Genomic DNA, 21,255 nt, shown 5'->3' with positions numbered 1-21,255 from the left:
AAAAAGAGGAAGAGACTAGAATTCTATTTTCAAAGAAAAGAGCAGTAACAGAGAGCTGCAGAGACACAGACCTTCCCATGTTTACACCCACTGGTGCTCACTTTAGCATAGCAGCCACAGGTCTCCCTACAGACCAGCAAATGCATGCTCAGTTTTGGGTCTGCCTTCCTGGACTCTTTCACAATGCTGAGACTAAATGTACACATCTAGATTTCGGGGGTTTTCTAATGCTAGAAATTTCAGCTTTCTCTGGCGCTTTCTCTGACACTGTAAGCTCCCACAAGTCTCAGAGATGAGTACTGCGTCACTACTGCTGTGATTAGAAGTCTCAGTGTGCTCGATATCTAACAGAGAGTTTCTCTTTCTGAAATGTGAAGTATTTGGGTATGTTCAATGGCTGTTAAGATACAGGATTTATCAATGCTAAAAGATACAGGGAATTTTTAACTGTATGGCTAAAATGTAAATACCTTGTCCTCACAAGGGCATAGCTCTTGGTCATGACTCTCACTGGCTTTGCAGCCACTGGAGCTCTTTAGACTAAACAAGGGTTGAATTCCTAGGGTAAAAGGTACTGCAATAAAATCAAATATCAAAACAAAATCAGATCAAATTAACTTTAAAAACTGTCCACTTTTTTCCTCCCTGTCATTTAAGTCACCCTTAAATTCAGGAGTTTGATCTCGTTTTACTGGCAGCACCCAGAAACACACTGATGTCTAAAGAGTACAGCTTCTGAAACGTCCTTTGTTTGAGAGGCTTTAGCGGGAGAAAGGGAACCTTAATAGTCTCAAATCACCAAGGGAGAACACAGAACTCCAAAACCGAAAGATGCCCTAGCAAATCATTCCCCTCTCTTAGGAGACCAGCCGCTGGGAGCGTTACTCACATCTTCTGGTATACACCAGCACTCAGAAGGTGGGGGAAAAAAATAATAATAATTTAAAAAACCTTTGCTGTGGCAACATTGTGCGGAACTGCGGGGCTGCCAGGGCCGGGCGCGCTGCGGGCCGGGGCCGCTGGAGGGCACTGGCGCCCCGCGCCCGGCCGCCGGCAGGGAAAGGCAGTTTTTTTCTCTTTGAGGTCCTGTCATTCCTGTGTAAACAAGTTACGTTCAAGTGTTTAGGATATAAATTACGACCATGCAGGCTTGCCTCGGAAAGAATGTAAACACAGCACTGTGGTCGGAGCAAACGCTGAAACTGACTTTATAATTTATCACAGGCCCTGAGAAGCTCAGGGAAGAAAAGGGCATGTCTGAGCATAAATATGTATTTTAAAGATGAAGAGTTTTATGTCTATGTATAATTATATATATATAAGTTATATATATATATATATATATGTCTGTGGGGGGGGTGTGTGTGCATGCATATACATATATATACATATATATATGTGTGTGTGTGTGTGTGTGTGTGTGTATCTACACTTTCATGTGTGCACAAATGCACAGAGCATTTTGCTGAAACTCTCTCCTATTTTTCAGCTCTCGGGCGCGGGGCTGGGCAGAGTCGGCGTCGGTGCGCGTTGAGGTACGGGGACGATTCAGCGTCCCCATCCGACGGGACGGGCTGCTCAGGGGGTGGTGGCCGTGCCGAGCTGCCCCCGGGGCGGTCCCTGCGGTGGGCCCGGGGTGGTTCGAAGCGCATCCCCCGGCCGTGGGGCTGGCGCGACCCCGGGCTCTGCAGGATGCCCAGACGAGCAGCTCCCGGCGCCCGGCTCCGACTCTTGGCCGGTCGCCATCCACGGGGCACCGTGGGGACAAGGATCGCCTTGCTTGGGGTGCTTCAGGGGCCCCTTTTTGTTTTGTTTTGTACTTTTATTTTTCTCTTTTTCTCCCCTCCGGCCTGGTTCCCTGCCTTCACCTTTGGTCTGTGCTTGCCCCAGACCTTACCCAGCCACGGTTTTATCGCCGCCCCCCGTGACATGCCCTCTCGGGTCCAAGCCCGCATTGCACAGGGGCTCCTGCCCCCACACCTGGCAAAGTCCCCTCGGGCACAAAGGGACTCCGAAGGCGCTATGGGGAAAGGGGACAAGGGGACACCCAGACGCATCCCCAAAGAGCGGGGATGGCGTTTCAGACCTGGAGGCACCCTCCAAAAGAGGATCATGCAGTCCCGACCCTCCTGCTTTTGTGTCCTCTGCCTCGGTTATTCCAAAGTCTATCCAGCAGCGGTGAAAAGCAGGGTGGAAAGCGGGCGACGGCGGGAGATGCAGCCCAGAGAGCAAGGCACCGGCCTGCTGGGGTCAACCTCTCTCTCCCCTCCTCCGCCTGCAGTGACTGGAGGATTTGTGGTTGCATCCTTAACTCTCTCGGATGCCGAGGTGGAAGAGTTTTCTCAGAAGGAGCCAAGGGAAAAGAAACGCCTGCCTAGTGATAGTCGTTATATACATTTTATTGGAAAAAAATTTTTACATCAAAATATTTTGGCAAACTGTAAAAAGTATACATAAGTGCAAATATATTCTCCTTTTAAAGCAATAGTGTGTGAGTATACACGAGATTTATTTAAAATAATTTTTTAAAAAATATTGTGGTAGAAAACAACTTTTGTAAAAATAAAAAACAAAACGTTGCATTGCTGCAATACTGGAAAAAATCGAACTTTTCTTACAGTCTATACACGAAAGGGCTAAACAATACTGTTTTCATAATATCAATTGGTCGGTGCTGAAGTCCATACAAAGTGTCCTTGGTGGGGCTCGGGGAGGGAACACAATAAAAAAGTACATTTCCCGCTAACGCAGTAACAGAAGGGGGAGTCCTCGCAGGTGCGGAGACATTTACCTTTCTTATGCAAAGACACTTTCTCGTATACAAATATGTCGAATTGTTCCCTTTCCCAAAGCTCTGTTCTTTAGGAGACTGCAGAAAGGCGGTTTGTGATTAAGGCGGTCAGACTCGGCATAAGGACACCTAGGTCCCCCCTAAGCCAAAACACCACGCAAGGCATTTTTCTTTAAGTAAGACCCTTGGAGCACTATATCGGCTGTACGTGTCCTTCGGGGGGTGGAGTGGGACCGAAAACACTGCTTCCTTAGGCAAATTTGCTAAGTGACTCGTGTACTACCAATGCTACCAGAGTGCACATTATATTTAATCTGTGTGGGTCCGTCTACACCTCGGCTCTGTTCAGTGACACCTGATTGTCTCTGTTGGGGCGCGGCCTTCACATCACGCAGGGCTTGATGTCTTGACAGACGCTTTGGTGGTGGTGATGGTGGTAGTATGATCCACTAGCGGACGGGTGAAACGAAGAAATGCCATTAAAATTGAGGACAAAATCTTTCCTGTCACACACCGGGGAGGGATGATGCTGGTAGCGAGGCAGTCCCACTGCAAGAGAAGGAAATAACAAGAGCTGCTCAGAAGTCGGAGAGCTTTGCCCGGGTGGAGCAGTCCTTCCTCCCTCGCTCGCAGGGAGGAGAGGCTGCCTGCACAGAGCTGGCACACCGCTCCCTCACCCCCGGCCTCGGCTCCCCCAGGAGTTACCAAGGTTTGGTAACTCATCTTTGCCTTTCCTGGCAGAGGACTCGGACGCTCCCCCAGGGGCAGAGCCTGACCTGTTGCAGGGCAGATTCCCCGGAGCCCCCCATCGCCTGCAGGTCGGCTCGGAGCTGCAGCCGTGCCCGTAGGAGCCCCCGAGCCCGCTGTGCGGGGACCTTCTAGGCCACACAGCCGTGCGGGACGCAGGCTCAGGAGAGGAAGGCAAGAGGGGGTGGGTGCCCATGGACACGTGCCCGGCCTCATCCCGGCCTCCCGGGCATCTCTGGGCATCCCTCCTGCGTGGGCGCACACGCACTGCTGTCTGTCTGCCCTCTGCCTCGGTACTTATCAGCGTGGAGGAGTACTTCAGCCTCCGCGTGGGGGTAGATCAGGGAGTGTGTGTTTTGTGAATGTGTGTGTGAGAGAGGGAAAGAGGAGAAGATGCCACTTGCGTGTTTTCCTGCGCGCATCACAGTCATTTGAACCCGATTCCCATCTATCCTCGCTTTTCCCGCTCCCTACCCCGTTCCTGGGAGGATTTTGCTTCTGACTTGAGCGGCTGCAGGTTGATTTCCAGTCAGGATCCGTTTGTGTGTTGATACAGTATGTATTTATTTATATGTATGTGTGTGTAAGAGCGTTCACGCCTTTTCGCGTGTGTGCTTTCATAAACACAAGATACACCCTACGGTTCATCAACAACAACAAGCCAAGTACATCCGTGGCACCGACATGCAAATGACCTCGCAAATTCCCATTGTAATTTCCCACAGCCTAAGGCAGCCTTTCGGGGGCCGCATGGGAGACGTCACCCCACCCCCAACACCGCGCCGGAGGACGGTGCTGGGATCTTTGGTCTGGCAGGGTTCCTACTGGATCCGGCGGGGAGGGCAGCACTGCCCGAGCAAGGCCCGCAGGGTAGAGCCAGAGAGGGTTTTGGTTTGGCGTGTGGATGTCAAACTCGGCTAGCGGGATCCTGTCAAATATGACCGAGGGTCAAGAAAAAAAAAAATAAGGCGAGGAGAAAAAAAAAAAAAAAAACAGCGAAAGAAAGAGCAGGAGAGTGAGAGTGTAGGGGCAAAAAAAGGAAAGAAAAAGAAACAGAAGGGAAACGTCCCCGGTTTTCCTCAGGATGGCGGAGCCGAACCCTTTGGCAGCGTCGGCCGGCGGCGCGCACAGCCCGTTCTCCTCCGGCGTTGTCCCCTCCTTCACCCCGCAGAGCTCACTTTATAAAAGTGATTATTTCGCTGGATTTCCTAGGCTTTCTAATAACCCTGCTGGTATGCTCACCATAAACTGGGGCACTTTATTACAATCCTGATTCAATCATTTAGCAGGATTTAATAGTCTGCGAAAAAAATCCGGCTCCCCCCGCCCCCCAGCTTCAAAATCCTTTTAGCAGAACCAAGCCTCCTGTTTCCAATTTTTACCTCTCTTATTCTTGAGTCTGATATAAATTCACGGTTTTAAGTCCTCCCTGACGCTGTCATGGGTAGAGAATTATTGACCGACCAACAGAGATTAGCCACCGAATTTGCTTTGCATTTAACTAAGAGAAAAGGAAAGGCGAATTTCACTTGCTACTGCTTTTGCGGGGACAGCAGGAGAAATTATAAGTACAAATAAAAGAGCTCGGATCCTTTTCCCCTATCTCCTTTCACTCTTCTGAAATATTTGTGCCACAAAGATTTTACATATCATGCACAAATAAGGATTGGATCCACTAAAAAAAGAAAAAAAAAATTGTTTGATTTTTTTATTCAGTTAATCAAGGACTGAATTTGGTTTGCACTAAAGTCTTGGGCCCAGATACTGAAGTTGTAGAAAATAAGTGGAGAAACACTGTTTTGCAAAGTGATGGCACTAAATCTGAGCTGCTGGTCAACATTAAGACAGCGTCCAGCGGTTCGTATGAGTCTGTATCTGTCCTTGAACAGAAACAATTTGGATTTAAACTGCCCGGCCTCGGAAACTCCAGTGGAACTCCGGGAGGACCAGAACCCTTGCTCTCTCTCCCTCTGCTTCTTGTTTTGTAGAGGTATTCTTGGGCTGTTTCTGGATGAAAATTTTTCTTCCAGGAATCAGCTTTCTTACCTCAGGTGTCTGGCAGGAGGAGGGGGCAGCTGCCTCCCAGCCCCGCTTCCCGGGCCAGTCCCACTCCCGCACCACGCGTGGCCCCATGGGCCCTGCGTGGCGAACTGTGCGGCCGCAAATAGTAAAACAAACAGAGGGGGAAAAGATCCAAAGAAAGAAAAAGAAAAGAAAACAAAAATCCAAGCAAAAACAACAAACCAAAGCAGAAATTCCTAACGGAGAAGGTACGTAGTTCGGCGGGGGATGCCCTTGTGAACCCGCCGGCCTCTCGCCCCGGCTCTAAAAAGCACGTGGAAGGACTCCCTACAGCTCCGAAAAGCTGGTTTAAACCTCAGCAGCAGAGCCCTGTGGGCACAGAGGAGCCCAGCTGGGAACGCATCCCGTCCGCTCTCTCCCCTGCGCGGAAAGGCCGGTGAGACGGCGACCCGCTTTGCAGCCGCCTCTCTTTAGGGGTTTGCCTCTTTTTGTTTTTAAGGGGGGAAAGTTTGCAATCTCTTGTTGTCCCCTGACAGCCCACGTCCCTCCTGCGGTGACGGCAAAGCGACTTGCATGGCGCTGCCCTCCCCGCGGCGACAGCGGGCTGTGGGGAGGCCAGGGCAGGCTGCGGAGCTCGCAGAAGGACAAGAGAATGATTGACAGGAGCCCAGGGAGGGGGCGGGAGGGGACCCAGAGCTGAGGGTCGCCTGTATTTGTTACTTGTTGAAATTCCCATAAAATTGAACAAGACCCCGCTCTCATAGGGGTTAAGTCAGGCTAAAATCCTCTTCGGTGTGGTCCAGCCCAGACTGTCTTTGTTTGCTTAACCTCTGGGACCCACGTTTAAAAGGGCTATTTGGAAAAATTCCCCGTAAGAGCTCAACATCTTTTACCCATTTTTGTGCTCGGATTTTTCTGAGCAGACATTGTCTGTAATCACCGGCCGGGGAGGGGGTGAGGGGGTGGGAGACAGCGACCAGAAAACTGTTTCTCTCCGGTTGCAGAATTATACTCGATCCGCTTTAATCTTTCTAGCAAAGATAAGCGGGTGGTTTGGTGTTAGGGTTTTTAAATTTTTTTTTTAATTCTTTCTCTTTTTTTTTTTTTTCCCCAGGAGGGTTTAGAGGATAATATTTGACGCCTTTATTTGATTACTCCCGCGGCGCGTCTCCGCGGAGCGCGGTTTACCGAGGCGGCGGCGATGCCCGGCGGCGCTCCCCGCGAAGTGGAGCCGCAGCACGGCACGGAGGGGCCAACCCCGCTGCCACCGCGGTGCGCACATGTCACCGGCACCGGGAGCGGGTCCCGCGAACAGGAACGGAGCCGGGACGAAGCCAGGCTTTCCTCGGAGCCCTCCTTCTTGGCATCGGGCAAGCGGGAGGGATGCTCGCAGCCGTTCCCACAGCCGCCCCCCTCAAAAAACCCTCCTGTACCGAAATAGACCAGCTCCAACCCACGCGTATTTTTTTCCCTCTCGCAGACAATGCACCTCTTTTTCCGACACCGTGGCGGTCCGGGGTTCCCCCGCGAGAAACCTTTGTCGCCGGCGAGAACACCCTCCGGCGCCGCGCTCCCCGCCGCCCCCGCCGCCCCTCCGCGCCCCTACCTGAGAGGTCGTCGCGGGGGCTCTGGTGCAGGTATCCCTGCTCCAGGGAGTAGGAGGGCACGCTGGAATGGATGCCAGAGGAGGCGGCGTTGGCGGCGGGGAGGCCCTGCTGCTTTATGTAGGGCGAGGCCCCCGAGGCTGTCCAGTGAGCCGAAGGGCTCGTGTAAGGCGAGTGGCACTCGATGGCGCTCGCCATGGCCGGCGAGGAGGGCACGGGGCTGCTGCTGCTGTCGGGGCCGTAGTCCCCGTTGGCAGTCACCGGGCAGCTGGCCATGTAGGTCGAGCCGGGGTTGGGAGACATGTGCGGGACGTGGTGGCCGCCGCTGAGTCCCTCGTAGCCGCTGGCCATGGCGTTGGGCATCATGTCGAGGTTGTAGCCATTGGAGTGGCAGGCGAGGGAGGCGGGGGGCGCCTGGAAGTCGAAGCCCTGCGGGAGGATGGAGGCGCCGAAGCCCAGCCCGTTCATCATGCGGTACATGGGCTTCAGCGCCTGGCATTTCCTCCTGAAGCCGCGGGGCCGCCGTCGGAAGGAGCCCTCCTCGAACATGAACTCGCTGGCCGGGTCGATGGTCCAGTAGTGGCCCTTGCCCGGGCGGCCCAGGCCCTTGGGCAGCTTGATGAAGCACTCGTTGAGAGAGAGGTTGTGGCGCACGGAGTTCTTCCAGCCCTGGTAGGAGCCTCGAAAGAAGGGGAAGCGGGCCTGCAGGAACTGGTAGATCTCGCTGAGGGTTAGGCGCTTGGAGGGCGAGCTCTGGATGGCCATGACGATGAGGGCGATGTAGGAGTAGGGGGGCTTCTCGGGCCGCCGCAGCCCCGAGCTGGCCTTCTTGCTCTTGGAGGACGCCGCCGCCGCCGAGGAGGAGGAGGAGGAGGTGGAGGTGGAGGAAGAGGAGGTGGAGGTCTCCAGGGCGGAGGAGGGCGGCCGGCTCATCTGGAGAGCTCCGGGAGCCGGGCTGCAGGAGCGGAGAGGGACGGGGGGCTCCAGCCGCTGCTGCCCGCTCTCGGTGGTCATCTGGCGGAGGGAGGGGAATGGGGCAGGGTGGGGTGAGGCTGGGAGGGAAGGGGGGCCGGGCGGGGTGGGTACCGGGGCGGGGGGTGCCCTGAAGGGGGAGAGCGGGGGGGGCGGTGGGAGCCGCTGTCCTCCGGGCACCTCCTCAGCGCGGCGGGCGGCGGTGGGGCGGCGGCAGCGCCCTGCGCATCCCTCCCTACCGTCCCTTGCGCAATGGCTCCTCTGCTTTCCGCCGGAGCCAGGCACTAGGCGGGATGGACCGGCCCAGCCCCGGCCCCGGCCCCGGCCCTGGTCCGGCCCCCTCCCTCCCTGCGCCGCGCAGCCCGCGGAGGCTCCGCTCAGCGCCGCTCCGCTTCCTCCTCTGCCCCCCACCTGGGGAACATCCCGCTGCCTAATCCGGCAAGGAGAGGAAGCGCAAAAGCCTGCCCCCCGCCCCGCAATCTCTTCCGCACTGTTACTCTTTCATATATACTTTTTTTTTCGTCAAAGGCACAGCGCGATCGCTTATCAGTTCCTTCAATCTCGCTATTATTTTTTTCCCTTTCCCCGCAGACCCCCTTAAATCCGGCCGAGAAATCAGCAGAGATAGAGGGAGAGGGGGAGCGAGAGGGGGAAGAAAGAGACCACCCCTTTTCCAGCTGGCCTCTGTCCACCCGTCATCTGGGCAAGAGGCGCTGCTGCTTCTGCTGCTGCCGCTGCTGCTGCCGCTGCTGCTGCCGCTGCTGCTGCCGCACCATCTCCGGCTCGCTCCCGCTACCGGATTAGCGCCGGTCCCGCTTATCGCCTTCCCGGAGTTCCCTCAGGGGCCCCACAGGCACCGCTTTGCCCTCTGCTCCCGACACGGCCTCGGGACGAGGCGAGGGGCTGCCAGCCCTGAGTTCCGCGGGTGCGCCCCGCGACAGAGGGGCGCTGATGCGGGACACGCGTGTGAGGGGATGGCCCACCCTGCCGAGCCCGAGGCAGTAGTGTTTACTGCTCCTCAAGCCTGCAAGACATTTGCTTTTTAAGACTTTTCCCTACTCCTTGGCACCTCCCGTGGCCCTCTAAAATATCATTCATTTTCTAGAGCAGCAGGGGTAGAGTCCGAGGACCAGGGATGCGCCCTCCCTGCACGCCCCGGGGACGTTCCACCCGTGCAAAGCGTGGGTCACGCGTTCTGGCGAACGCCGTTTGCCGGAGGAAACGGGGCGCCGTAGGGGGCAGGGAGGAGAGGGACCGGCAGAGGCACAGGCCTGCTCACGAATGATGTAGGTGGCTCCAGAATCAAACTGGAGACGCAAGGAGGACGGCGGCAGGCAAGAGGCAGAGCAGACAGGGATGCTGGAGCAAAGGAACGGGGGTGGGAAGGACGCGGGCAGAGGAGGACGCCGTGTCAGCGGCGTGCCTGCAGTTCTCTGTGTGTGTCTGTGTGTCCGTCTGTCTCCAGTGCAGCTCCGTGCTGAGAGCTCGCTGGTGGGTACGGGCAGGGAGGGGGTGGGGCTGGTCCCAGACAGTGACCTGCAGTTGAGTGGAAGCAGGCTTTTTCCATCAAACTCTGCCTGGATACCACACACAGAGCCCAAGTGTCAGTTTACTGCCCTGAGCCCAGCTCCTTTTCCCTAAGCTCCACAGTAATTAGACAAAGAAAACCTAAATTAACTGAACAGGCGTCGACAGCTTCCTCCAGATCACCACTGCTACATACATGGGAATGTGTCCGAAAATGGCTTGATTGTATCTGAGGATAAGCTAAGAAAAACACTACCAAGCCCGGCAATGTTTATGACACATTTTAATAGAAAAAATAATAGGTCGGTACATAGACCCATGTTTACTTTTCCTAAGGCAGCTATTTAAATTGTTCCCATAATTATATATATATAAAAATTCTATCTATCAATCTATCTGTCTTCTTATCTTTTTTTTTTCCTTTTGTTGTTCCTTGGAAAGGCAGGGAGGCTGTTGTGAGATTCCTGATCTCGTTGTAACGACCCATTTTACCTTTTTTTCTTCTTCCTTTTTTAAATATCCGTGGTTTTATATATAAACATCTTTTCTAGATCGGCGAGCGAGGGTGCCTTTTCACCTTCCTCGGCGGGATGTCTGTCTAAATGTCATCTTCGGATGAATTGTCGAAGTAATCTCTGCAATCTTCAGGAGACCAGAGGAATTAAAGGCAAGGGGGAGGATCATTGCCTGTATATCACTCTAACCTGCCCCCGATTCAGACTGTTCGTTTGGATCATTGCTTTGAGTCGAGCGAGAAAAATCTTTTGCTCGCAACACAAGGTGTCACGATGTACCGAGGTGTCATTGGTGTCTCGGCCGTGCGAGACGGGTCAGGCAGTGAAGCAAAGCCGGGACAGGCAGCCCGGTGGCACAGCCGAATGCTGCTTCAATCCTGACTTGACACAGTTTCTGATTCGGGAATCGGGGCTAACACACTCAATCTTCTACCTGTCAGCAACGTCCTCTTCTTCGCAGCAGATACTTGTTTGAAACACAGCATTAGAAAGTCTCCAAGACATGATCCTGATACTTGAAAAGATGATTTAAATTGCCTATGATTAAACAGAAGTGCATTTGCTGTTTTGCGGAGATGTTTATTTTGGTTGGTGTATCCATTTCTGAGCTGATCCTAGTTTCGGAGCACAACTGGTTTGTTTTACCAAAGTATAAGGAAATTAAACTTTTTGGCAGATTTGGTTACTCAGATGTTGTTGTATAATCATAGTTTTTATTCTAGGAAATCTCTTCATTATTGCGGTTTCAGTTTCACGTTCATAACACAGTCCCCTCTGCTTAGTGAGCTAAATGAAATAAGTTAGACTAAACCAGTTAAGAAAATGGAAGACAAATATGAAAGATAAATGTTTACGGTTATGTTGGAGTTCTTTCCCCCCCGCCTCTTTTTGTTCTTTTTCTGTTCTTTTCCTCCTTTTTTTTAACTGTGTGCTTCAGGCTCTTTCCTCTCCTCTGAGGTTCTGCAGATGAGAAGCGTTTTTTCAATTAAAGCCGAGACTGAAACTTAAACAAATCCCTCCAGTATTGTAAAAGTGCGTTTCCTTAAGCCCTGGAGGATTTTCTTCCAACTGTCAGTTTCAGGGTGCCTGGATTTAGATCTCGATCTACAGCGACTGACAGAGATCCCTTTCCGCATGAGGGGCATGCGGGCATTTTAACGAGCTGGAAGCAGCCTTGCTGCCGCAGTGGAGCGCCCAATTCCCGGCCCCGGCGGCCCGGGGCGACCACCTGGTGGGTGTGGAGGGGGGCAATCCCACCGCGGCGGAGGGAGCAAAAAGGCCAGGATGGGAAGGGAGTCCCAGCGGTGTTGTCCCGTCCTTTGTGCTGCTCCCGGGACCTCTTGACTTCTCGGGACCTCTGGCAGTAGCCGTGCGATCCCGATGTTTGTTTAGAGAGGTTTTTCCGCTTTTTTTTTAACGCCCCCCCCCCCTTCCTCTTTTTTTTTTTTCTTCCCTTTGCATACGCAATGGGCAGCAGGCGTGACTCTTTTTATAGAAGTCTCCCTGAAGGCTGCCATCAGGACCTTTCTTCCCAGTCCTGTTGAAGAGCCGGTCTCTCCCTCCTTTCCCGAAGCAGAGGAAAAGGGGAGATGATCACGACAATCCGAGGGGTTGAGACATCTCGCATCCCAAGGGCAAACAAGGACATTCAGCTCAAATGCATTGCTTTTTTCCGTATTGGGAAAAAGCCCCAAAAATCAGCCTGACTCCAAAAGCATCACCAGACACTCTCCTTGCATAGAGCGGGAGCCTCTCGTTGCATTTTAGAGGGGATCACCTGGGGTGTTGCCACGTGGGTTTGGCTGGCTTTCCGTGAAGATACCATAAGAAATTTTTCATCAGTGTCTGAATGTGGCAGAAAGCTAAGCTTGGCACAGGACACCTACACGAATGTGGTGATCGTAAAATCGTAGGGCCGCACCTTTTCTTTCCTCCCTGCCCCACAGCTCTCAGGGCCGGGGCAGCTTTGTTCAGACTCCCAGTCCTCAGAGGACGACCAGGCGGGAAACAAAGTTTGTGCGAGAAGCCCGCCGAAGAGCAGAATCTATCTGCCTTTAGGGAAGTGTGTTCCAGGGGGAAATCGGCCTCAGCAGGTGGGAGAAGAATTTCTACTCAACTGTCCCACGCTGGACCCGCAGGACCCGGCTCCTGGGGGAGTCCCGCAGGGAGCCGAGGCTCCGCGGGCCCCAAGGGCCGGAGGACCCCGCGGAGGGGAAGTGCGAGCATTGAACACCAGGGACGATAAATATCCGCCCCCCGCCGCCCATCCCATCCTCCGCCTCCGGACAGGTCCTGCTCTCACAGGCATTTTGTCTTTTCAGCGGGCCGAAAAAGAGTTTCTCAGCGTTTAGACTTTCCGGGGGATACCTATGCCTAAGATTTTGTTGCATTGTTAACCCCCCAGCTCTCCCCCTCCAAGACTGCCTGCATCCCCTGCATCCCACTCCAGCCTCCTCACGGCCCGGGAGCCGTCTGAGGTGCCCGCGCTCCGCCTGAGCTCCCGAAACCCAGGGCTCAGCCACTCCGGATCCCACCAAGCTGCGGGGCTGTGCCAGGGACCAGCTGGTGGTGAGCCGGGCCCCAGAGGGCACCCTGTCCCGCACGGCTTTCTGTGTTTTCCTCGCGGTGCCGGGATGGTGGGACACTGGAGAAAGGGGGTTCTCCAGATGCGGGGTAAAGCAGGGGCTCCAACAGATAAAGGGGACCTGGCTGCCCTGTAAATAACGCCGGTGATTCAACAACCGGCCGGAGCTGCGCGGACATCGCAGCCAATAAACCTGCCCGAGACACAGGTTCCTCGTGTAGTAAGAGCGCTGTTTTTGTGTCAGCCCCCGAGTACTTCCAACCGGGTGTTTTTGTGCGTAGACTTTCAGTTTCCTATACCAGATGACAATGTTAAAGATTTTATCCCCTCCCCTCTCTGCACAGCTCCAACTGAACTTCCCGGAGCATCAAAATAAACCCCCTACAGCGGTCAGGATATAGGTCACCTCTCTAAAAGGAAACACAACCCTTCCAAAAATATAAAACATCTTTGACGTAGAAAAAAAAACCACTCTTTTGTCTCCGAGCATCCTCTGTCAGTGTAAATAAAACGTGACAGGCGCGGGGTAAAATAAGAAGCGGGATGTTTCGAGATCACAGGAGAGGCGAGGTGCCGGCGCAGTGCGGGCAGCCGGGCGGCGGCAGCAGAGCAGGCGGCTCCGGGCAGGTGGAGACTCTACCACCGTCCCGGGAAGGAGTCAGGCTGAGGGCTCGGGCAGACCTCCGAGGGAAGGCTGCAAAAGACACGCGTGTGGGATCCGGTGACCTCCACCCGTTCACATCCTAAAGGGTTCTCGGTGGTAAAGGTCGCGCAAGTGCCAGCGGCGCCAGCTCAAAATATGTTAGCGGCAGCCCTTGCAGAGATTCATCGTGTCTCTGCAAGGCTCTAGGAAGAGCCCCCCCGTCTCCCGATCCTGCTCTGCATACCCCGTTGACAGCCGCGAATAAGGGCAAACACGCTTTGGCCCGAGATCTGAACACACGGCACCTTTTTGACTGGCTTCTCCCCCGCCCAAGTTTACATTCCGATCAAATGAGATTTCTAACTTTACACATTGTCAATAATTTTCATACATGCGCCGACCTTAATTACTTTCCATACCATTTGCAGCAGACAAATAGTTTCAGTGGTGTGAGAGAGCCAGCGGTGCGCCCGGCCCTGGCGGAGGGCTGCGCTTTTCTCCCTGTTCCCCCCCAGGAACTCCCCCCTCACCCCGAGCCCTCCGGCCGCCGCCGCCCCCGGCGGGACGGCATCCTCTTCCCTCAGAAACCCGCGTGCAAAGCTCCGCGGGACGCCCCCGGCGCCAGGCAGCGGGGATCGTCGGGTGGGCAGCGAGGGGGGAGCCCTCGAGGGCCGGCTGGGGTATCGGTAGCATCGGAGGGGGTGTGAGGGTGTTTTAATTTCGGAGGAAGAAAGGCTCGGAGCGATACGCGCAGCCGCCAACGCAAGCCCCGCCGGGCGACCCTGCGCGCCCCTCACCCGCACGGCGGCGGTGCCCGCAGCCCCGGCCCGCTGCTGGGGAAGGCACTAATCAGGAGCAGGTTTCCCCGCTCTCTCTTTTCCTCCTGACCACCTCCCCCTCAGTACCCCCCTCTCCTTTCGTGAGAGGTTTGCATTAATTTTTAAGTAAAGCCCATAAAACATAACGACCCACTCAAAGGTAGGGCAGAGTTACTGAGTGCCGGATTATTACATGATTTACGAACATAGTTTGGAAAAAAGTAATAATCCCAGATCGCACCTCAGGAGCGAGCCTGCCAGGGCCGGGCACGGCTGCAGTGGCCGCGGTCCCGCTACCTCCCGCCTCGGCGACCCTTAGTAGGGCCGGTTCAAGGTGCGGGAGCAGGAAACCGTAAAACCAATTTTAATTTTTTTTTTTTGTTAATTTTGTTGTTGTTGTTGTTGCTTTATTTTTTTTTTTGCTTTTCCGGGGGGCTGTGGGTTTACAGGCTGCATCTGCCCGCCTCTCCCCCTCCATACACACCTTTTTACGCCGATACCTCCAAAGCCCTGTGTCTGCTAAGATCGCCCACCAGATCAAAGGGAAAGGGGGAGCAGTTGTGCCTCTGGGGTCCATGTCCCCCCCACTCCCATCACCCTTTCTCGCTTTCCCTCCTCCATCCGGGAGGCTTTTATTGATGAGCTGCCTTCGAGCCCCCGCACGAAATGTCCCTGAAGGGTTTAGACAATTCATCAGCCATCACTTTCGGTATCTGCTTCCTCCCTTTCAAATACAATCCTCGCACACCAAGCTGGGAGGGGAGGGGAGCCGACTTGAGACCAGAGCAGCTACATAATCAACGTCAAAATGATACCATTGACCTTTCAGAATCATGGAGTCCCGGCCAAAAAAACCCTCCTCATGATTTATTTTTTCTTTTTATTTAATTTATTTTTTTTTAACTTTCACTGCCACACCATTTGCACCATTATTGCTTGCTTTCCCAAATTCATTAAGGCTTTGCAGCGCGGCAGATACATCTCCTCCACCGCAGTAGAAGAGCAAAAAAACCGAAAATACAGCGTGAGGTTTTAAAACCACATCCTCGCAAGCTGTCCATCTCCTCCCTGCAGCGTGTCCGGGCGAGGAGGGAGGGACCGGGGGACCACCGGGACACCCGATCTGCCCCGGGAGGGGACCCCGGTCCCGCGGCGGCGGCCCGGCCTCTCCGCTGGGTGGCGCTGGGATCCTGGGAATGGGGACTCGGGCGTCCCTCACCTGCCGGGACAGGAGCCCGGGGACGGCCGCCACCCCCAGCCCACGGCTGCCAGCCTCGCCCCCGCTGGGCACCTTCCCACAACAGCTCCCGAGCCGCCCAGTTTTAAAGATACGTCTGTATCGATATTATTCTCCCCCTACTCAGATGAATTATGCCACTGCGTGGAGAGAAAGAGGGGGGACCCCTCCGATTTCAAAGGGCCCCTTGTTTGGCTCTCATGTCATCCCTACCGATAACGCCAGCCATGCTCGCTTCTTGTCACGAAAATAAATTCCCAAGCTGACAGGCGGAGAGGGGCGGCCCCCACCCGCGTCCCGCTCCTCCTCGCAGCCAGTCTGCATTTAAACATCCCACATCACTCCAGAAGTGAAAACTCTCGCCTCGGATTTGTCCCAGGGCAGAGCAATATCCTCTACTTATAAAGACCTGCTATGGCTTTTAAACGCGAGGCTGACATCACACATGCATTATATGTTCGTCTTTATTAAAACTTCGAGAGAAGTTTTTATTGTTTGGACCGAAGGGAGAGGAAGGGGGAGATTGGTTGGGAGGGATGGTGCTGGTTATGTGGACCTAAATAAACCTCTTGCTCTGGGTCTGAGAGGTGAGCAGGGAGCCCGGGACTCCTCCTGCCATGGCCAAAGGGGAACCTGGATGCCAGGTACCCCGGGCAGTCCATGGGCACTGGCTGCTTCTTCCCCGAGGTCTCTCAAGGGCAACTTGGCACTGACTCTGGCTGGAAGGAAGAAACACTTGTGGCTGCTTGGGTGTGAAAAAACATTTGAATGGCACCAGAGAAGAAGCAGAAAAATGTCCAAGTCGATGCAGTCTTGAAGACATTTTACTATTCCTCTTCTGCAAACCCAGACAGCCTTTAAAGCTGTGTATTTTGTGACATGCAAAGCAATGGATCTCTTCCAGCACTAGATATAGTTAAATTCCCTTCTCTTCCTTGTCTTCAGTCTTCAGAAAAACAAAAAGGCAAATAAAAATAGGATAAAATGGATTTGAGGGATAATTTTCTTTAGCCTTTCTTTATTTCCTTTCTCTTGTCCTCATTCTTCTTCATGAAAATAAAAGAAATGAAAAGAAAGAAAAGAAAATACTTTCATCTTCCCACCCTGGTTGAGGGACCTCAGGATGGAGGGATAGCTCTTGTGGTTAGAATCTGGCTCCATCTCCAGCTGACACCCCAGAAATACAGCGTCATGCATTATAGATGTGAGGAGAGCAAACTAATGCTCTGGGAGTTTAGAGCTTTCTGGATCTCATCACAGCACTTCCCAAGGAAATAGGTTCTACACCCACTGTGTTCAGGAGTCCTCTCCTTGTTGTATGTCCAGCCCCAGGACAATGCAGCCACAGTGAGCAGTGGGAATTGACAGATGCTCTTGCAGCACAACAAATACACAGTGAGGGAGATTGTGTGGAGTGCTTGATTCAGGCTGCCCATGAAAACAGAAATATGTCCTGTCCCCCTTTTTCCAGAGGCTCTGCACTGGAACAGCAGTGTGCATCTTCATGGGATAGAGGCTTAATTTCCTGCATTCTGAGAAGACAGCTACAGTGTCTTATGGCTAACCATGCATCTGATTATTTCAACAGATCAGACACACTGGCTTGGAGGCTCTGAAGACATCTAAGAGAGAGCCAAGAAATAAGTGGAACAACAGCCGTGAAGAGGATGAGAGGTAGAGATTTCCCCCAGGGAAGGCAGCAGCTCTGCTGCTTCTCATGGCACTGAGGATAGAAAGTCCTGTATTTATTCAAATTCAGCTAGTCAAATCCTGCTTAATTTTAATTAGGCTTTTTTCTCCTCTTCTACTACTAACCCTTCTACTCTTTTTGTTCTCATGAAAGAGACAGAAAGAAAAGGAAAAAAAAAACTTATGGGCTTTAATAGAGCAGGAGCATATCTGTTTAACAGAAAACAGTACATCTTTTGCTCTCCAAATTGAATCTTATTACAAACTCACTCCAAGAAACATCAGACCCAAGAGGAAGAGGACATGGTCTTTTCTCCTAGCTAGAAAAATGCTAGTGAAGCAACTGATTGGGAGATGAATCTGTTGCCAAAGTTGTCCTGCCAGTAACTAATTTATTCTCCAAAGCATAACTTATTCCAACTCTTGAAATCTGCAGTGTGGATCCAAGGGGAAATTGCTTCACAGGAGGTAGCAGGCTCAAGGTTCTGAGCTTCACACAGAAAAATGAATCTGGTGCTGAGGGTGGAGATATGTAATTTCCTTTAAAAATTTGAGCACTTGTAGCACTCTGACACATTCATCTCACCAGGATACCTGGGTGTAGAAATAACTAGCAGTGGTATTTGTGCACATCCAGGTCTTGTCTCAATGGTTGTCTGTATTTTCAAATCATCAGTAATTTTTTTTAAAGTTATTTCTTCCCAGAGACTGAACCTAGCCTGCAAAGTGGCACATTCCCAGCTGAGAGTTGGGAGCAACAGAATTGTCATCAATTACTTAGCTCCTAAATGGAAAATCATAAAAGATTTTTTATGTATTGATATAAACACATGTTTGCACACACACACAACTCTTACCTTTGTATGTTTATATAGGCGTACATACAGCATGTACCTAAAGCATTTGCATGAACTCACCCACAAGTGCAGTCCAGACAGGCTGTGTGTTAAAGGAACAATTATCCACGTACAATTCATGTATCCATGTACAATTATCCTTCTTTCCATGATGTTTCCCTCAGCCATGGCTCATTCAAATTCCAACAGAACTACTGAGTAATGTCAGGGTTACCAACACCGAGGTGAAATCTTTGCCATCCCATTTTGTGAATGGTATTTATGCATGAGGTAGATCTGATATCACTGCATTTGTCTGGGTGCATTGGTGATCTCTGATGTAGGTGAATAAGATGTGGCAGCATAATTATTTTCCATGTAAGTGACTGGGTGATGCCTTTGGTTTACAGGATTGGAGAGATGTGATAAGAATTTGCCTGGTTTGTGCCTTGATCCCTTCTCCATGCATACTGTTGTCTTTTGGGACTTACATGTTTTGATGGCACAGAGAAATTCTCAGATCGGGAGGACTATTGTTAACTAGACACTCATTTTCTCTTGCCATCTGAGTGGATCAATAAGTACCTTGAATTGCTGACAAATTGTCTGCCCCTGGGTAGATCTGGCAAAGAAGGGAGCCTAGCAGCAGAAGGAGGGAGGAGAATTGAAAGACTGACACAAGAGTGAACTTACCAAAATGGCTGTAGAAAGCAAGAAAAGATGTAAAAGGTAATGTGACCAAAAATGCCAATGATAAAACTAAACCTTGGTTCCCAAAGCAGAGCAATCTTGATGGACAGAATAATAGGATTTTTTCTTATCCCATTGGCCTTGATTTTCCATTCCCTTCCACTGCAATAAACAAGGAGTAATTCAGATAAGTTAATGAAACTGTGTTAGAGCTTATTGAAGCCAATGGAAATGTTACTGTGAACATGAGTAAAAGCAGAGGGGGAAAAAGCAGGCTTGCAGCTTTTCTCTATTTTGCATGTTTTTGTACAGCAGAATTAATCAGCAGTAATATCTCAGTGCGACTGGAACAATGCAGGCACATTGAAAAAAAGTGGAAGTGCTGGGGTTATTTTTGGGCTCCTGCCATTGTGTGCAGTCCATTTCTGAGGCTGTGAGCTGGTCCCCCATGCAACCACCATGAGAGGGTGTTCAATTGGCCTTGCTGTCAGGAGTTGGGGTGGAGTTTGAAGTAGCTGACAAGTGCATTAGAAAAAATAAATATAACTGGAATGCTTGGGAAGTTACCTCATCCAGAGCTAGAAAATAATTTGGATTGCTGTGAGAAGGAATATTTGAAAAAAGATTATTCAGTAGTAAAATGCTTGGATTGGCTATTAATCCACAGTGCTAAGCATATTTTTCTATATTTCTGTAATTATATTATTGCCAGCTACTGTGGGACAATTGACAAATAACATCTGGTCTCAAAGCCTGTTCAGGGTGACGGAAAAATCACTACAGCAGCAATTAAAATGCTTAGAGCCAAAGAATAAAACAGCATGCAGCAATCAAATGAAACAGAGCATACTCTACAGTCAACAGTTTTTCTCCCTCAGTTTTAAACACAGCAGTGCCAGTCCTGGTTGTAACAAGCACAGACTCACTGCTTTCTCAAGTGGTTCCTGCAGACTCTCCTGACACATTAAACTAACCAGGGCTTTTGCATCAAATTCTGCTTGATCCTAGATGGGGCTTCATGCAACCACAGTTGCTCTGTTAAGAGATATATATTTCAATTAATGCTTTAGTCTCTTTGATAAAATATCTTTAGATTTAGAGAGCTGAAAATGCTTTTGTTCCTTTCTGGGTTTGATTCTTTGCTGTCCCTCTTCTCTTGATTTGTTTCCTCTTTTTTTTCCTTTTTTTTAAGAGTCTGAATGGGGAGTGGGAAGAGGGCAGTGAAAATTGCTTTCAGTATGTCTTATTTCTGAACACCTTCTGCATATCCTAATTTATAATTTAGCAGATAACTTTTGCATAAAAATAAATATCTCACAATAACCCCTGTACATATATATAATTCTATATGTGACACATATGAAGAAACATGAGTGGATGTTTACAACTCAAGCCATATGATTTTTTCAGTTAACAGGAACTGTTTAAAAGATCTTTTCAATAGCTGAGGTGTATACATCAGTAGAATGATTACCTTTAAACTTTTGAAACAATATTTCAGCAACAATTTCCTTGTCTACAACTTTACAAGGCTGTAAATAGCCCCTGTGTGCATAATGAATTCTGACATCATAGGCCAGGGTTCTTATACACAGCAGGTTTTCCAGAACTTTTATGAGCAAGTTACACCTTGAGGCAAAACTAAACCCCCCAACTTCTATTATAAATGTTACAATAAAATGTTCCTTTGAGTTTTCCTAGAGCTCAATGTTCCGTCTTTCTTCCCGTTCCAAGTCATTCTTTCAGTGCCGTGCCCGGATTCGATACACGAAAAATGTGTTTTGCTGCAGACATATTGGATATTAGGTATGGTTACAAGGTGTTTTTTATGGCTAGGCTTGCAGGACCAATGTAACAAGGTGATAAAGAACAAAATCTCTTGCTCTTACAATACTCTACTCAAGGCTGTTGCTATTCCTGCATGAACCATGTGCAGTGATTTTATTTATCCGAGTGCTGGGTGTAACAAAACTCCAGTATGTCACAGGCAAGGACTGGGAGGAGAAGGAGTCAAATGATTTTTTCAAAAGATTGGATAGAGACAGGTTTGCAATGAAACTATTCTGTATAGCCTGACTGTGCTTCTCTTCACCCAGTGCTGTGGTGAGCCCACCTAACAGCGCTCCCACCTAACATATTCCTTCATATTCCGCCACAAAGCTGATGAAGCTGTAAAGGTCTTTCTCCTCACTTTTCCCACAGGAAGTCCAGGCTTTAAAAACACAAACATACTAAACTAGATATTAAGCTGATACATGCAATCTCCTTTTAATCACTAGAGCCATTCCCAGCAGCTGAAAGTGACCCTGGTTAGAGAAAATAAAGAAACATCCCTTCTGTCCTCTGCATTGTCACTGGGCAAGCAACTTCCATGTACATTTCTGAGCAGCAGACTAGCTAAAGGGTGGGGACAGTGGAATTAGCCAAGAAAGCACTTCATAAGATGCAAGCAAACATTATTCCTAGGTGAAAAATGCAAATGGTAGTGCATCCTCACTGTGTAATGTCCCTTCCCAGCCCTTTCTGCACAGAAAGGATTTCATGACAGTGTGACCAACACCTGACTGTGCACAGGGAAAA

The 21,255-nt window shown here is 51.0% G+C and overlaps 2 protein-coding genes across 2 annotated transcripts in view; one reads left to right on the top strand and one right to left on the bottom strand.

Moving 5' to 3' along the window:
- The window catches only part of EXOC2 (exocyst complex component 2), a 491,144-nt gene that overhangs the window by 85,648 nt on the left and 384,241 nt on the right, over window positions 1–21,255 (top strand). The window lies entirely within an intron of this gene.
- FOXF2 (forkhead box F2) lies at window positions 3,027–8,365 on the bottom strand. The gene is given in 3 exon segments (XM_009092384.4): window positions 3,027–3,340; window positions 7,167–8,340; window positions 8,342–8,365. Coding segments are annotated over 3 exon segments (1,365 nt in total). The 3' UTR covers window positions 3,027–3,173.

The sequence above is a fragment of the Serinus canaria genome, chromosome 2, assembly GCF_022539315.1.
Source record: "Serinus canaria isolate serCan28SL12 chromosome 2, serCan2020, whole genome shotgun sequence".
NCBI classification, from domain to species: Eukaryota; Metazoa; Chordata; class Aves; order Passeriformes; family Fringillidae; genus Serinus; species Serinus canaria.
This window is presented reverse-complemented; position numbering and strand designations above follow the sequence as displayed.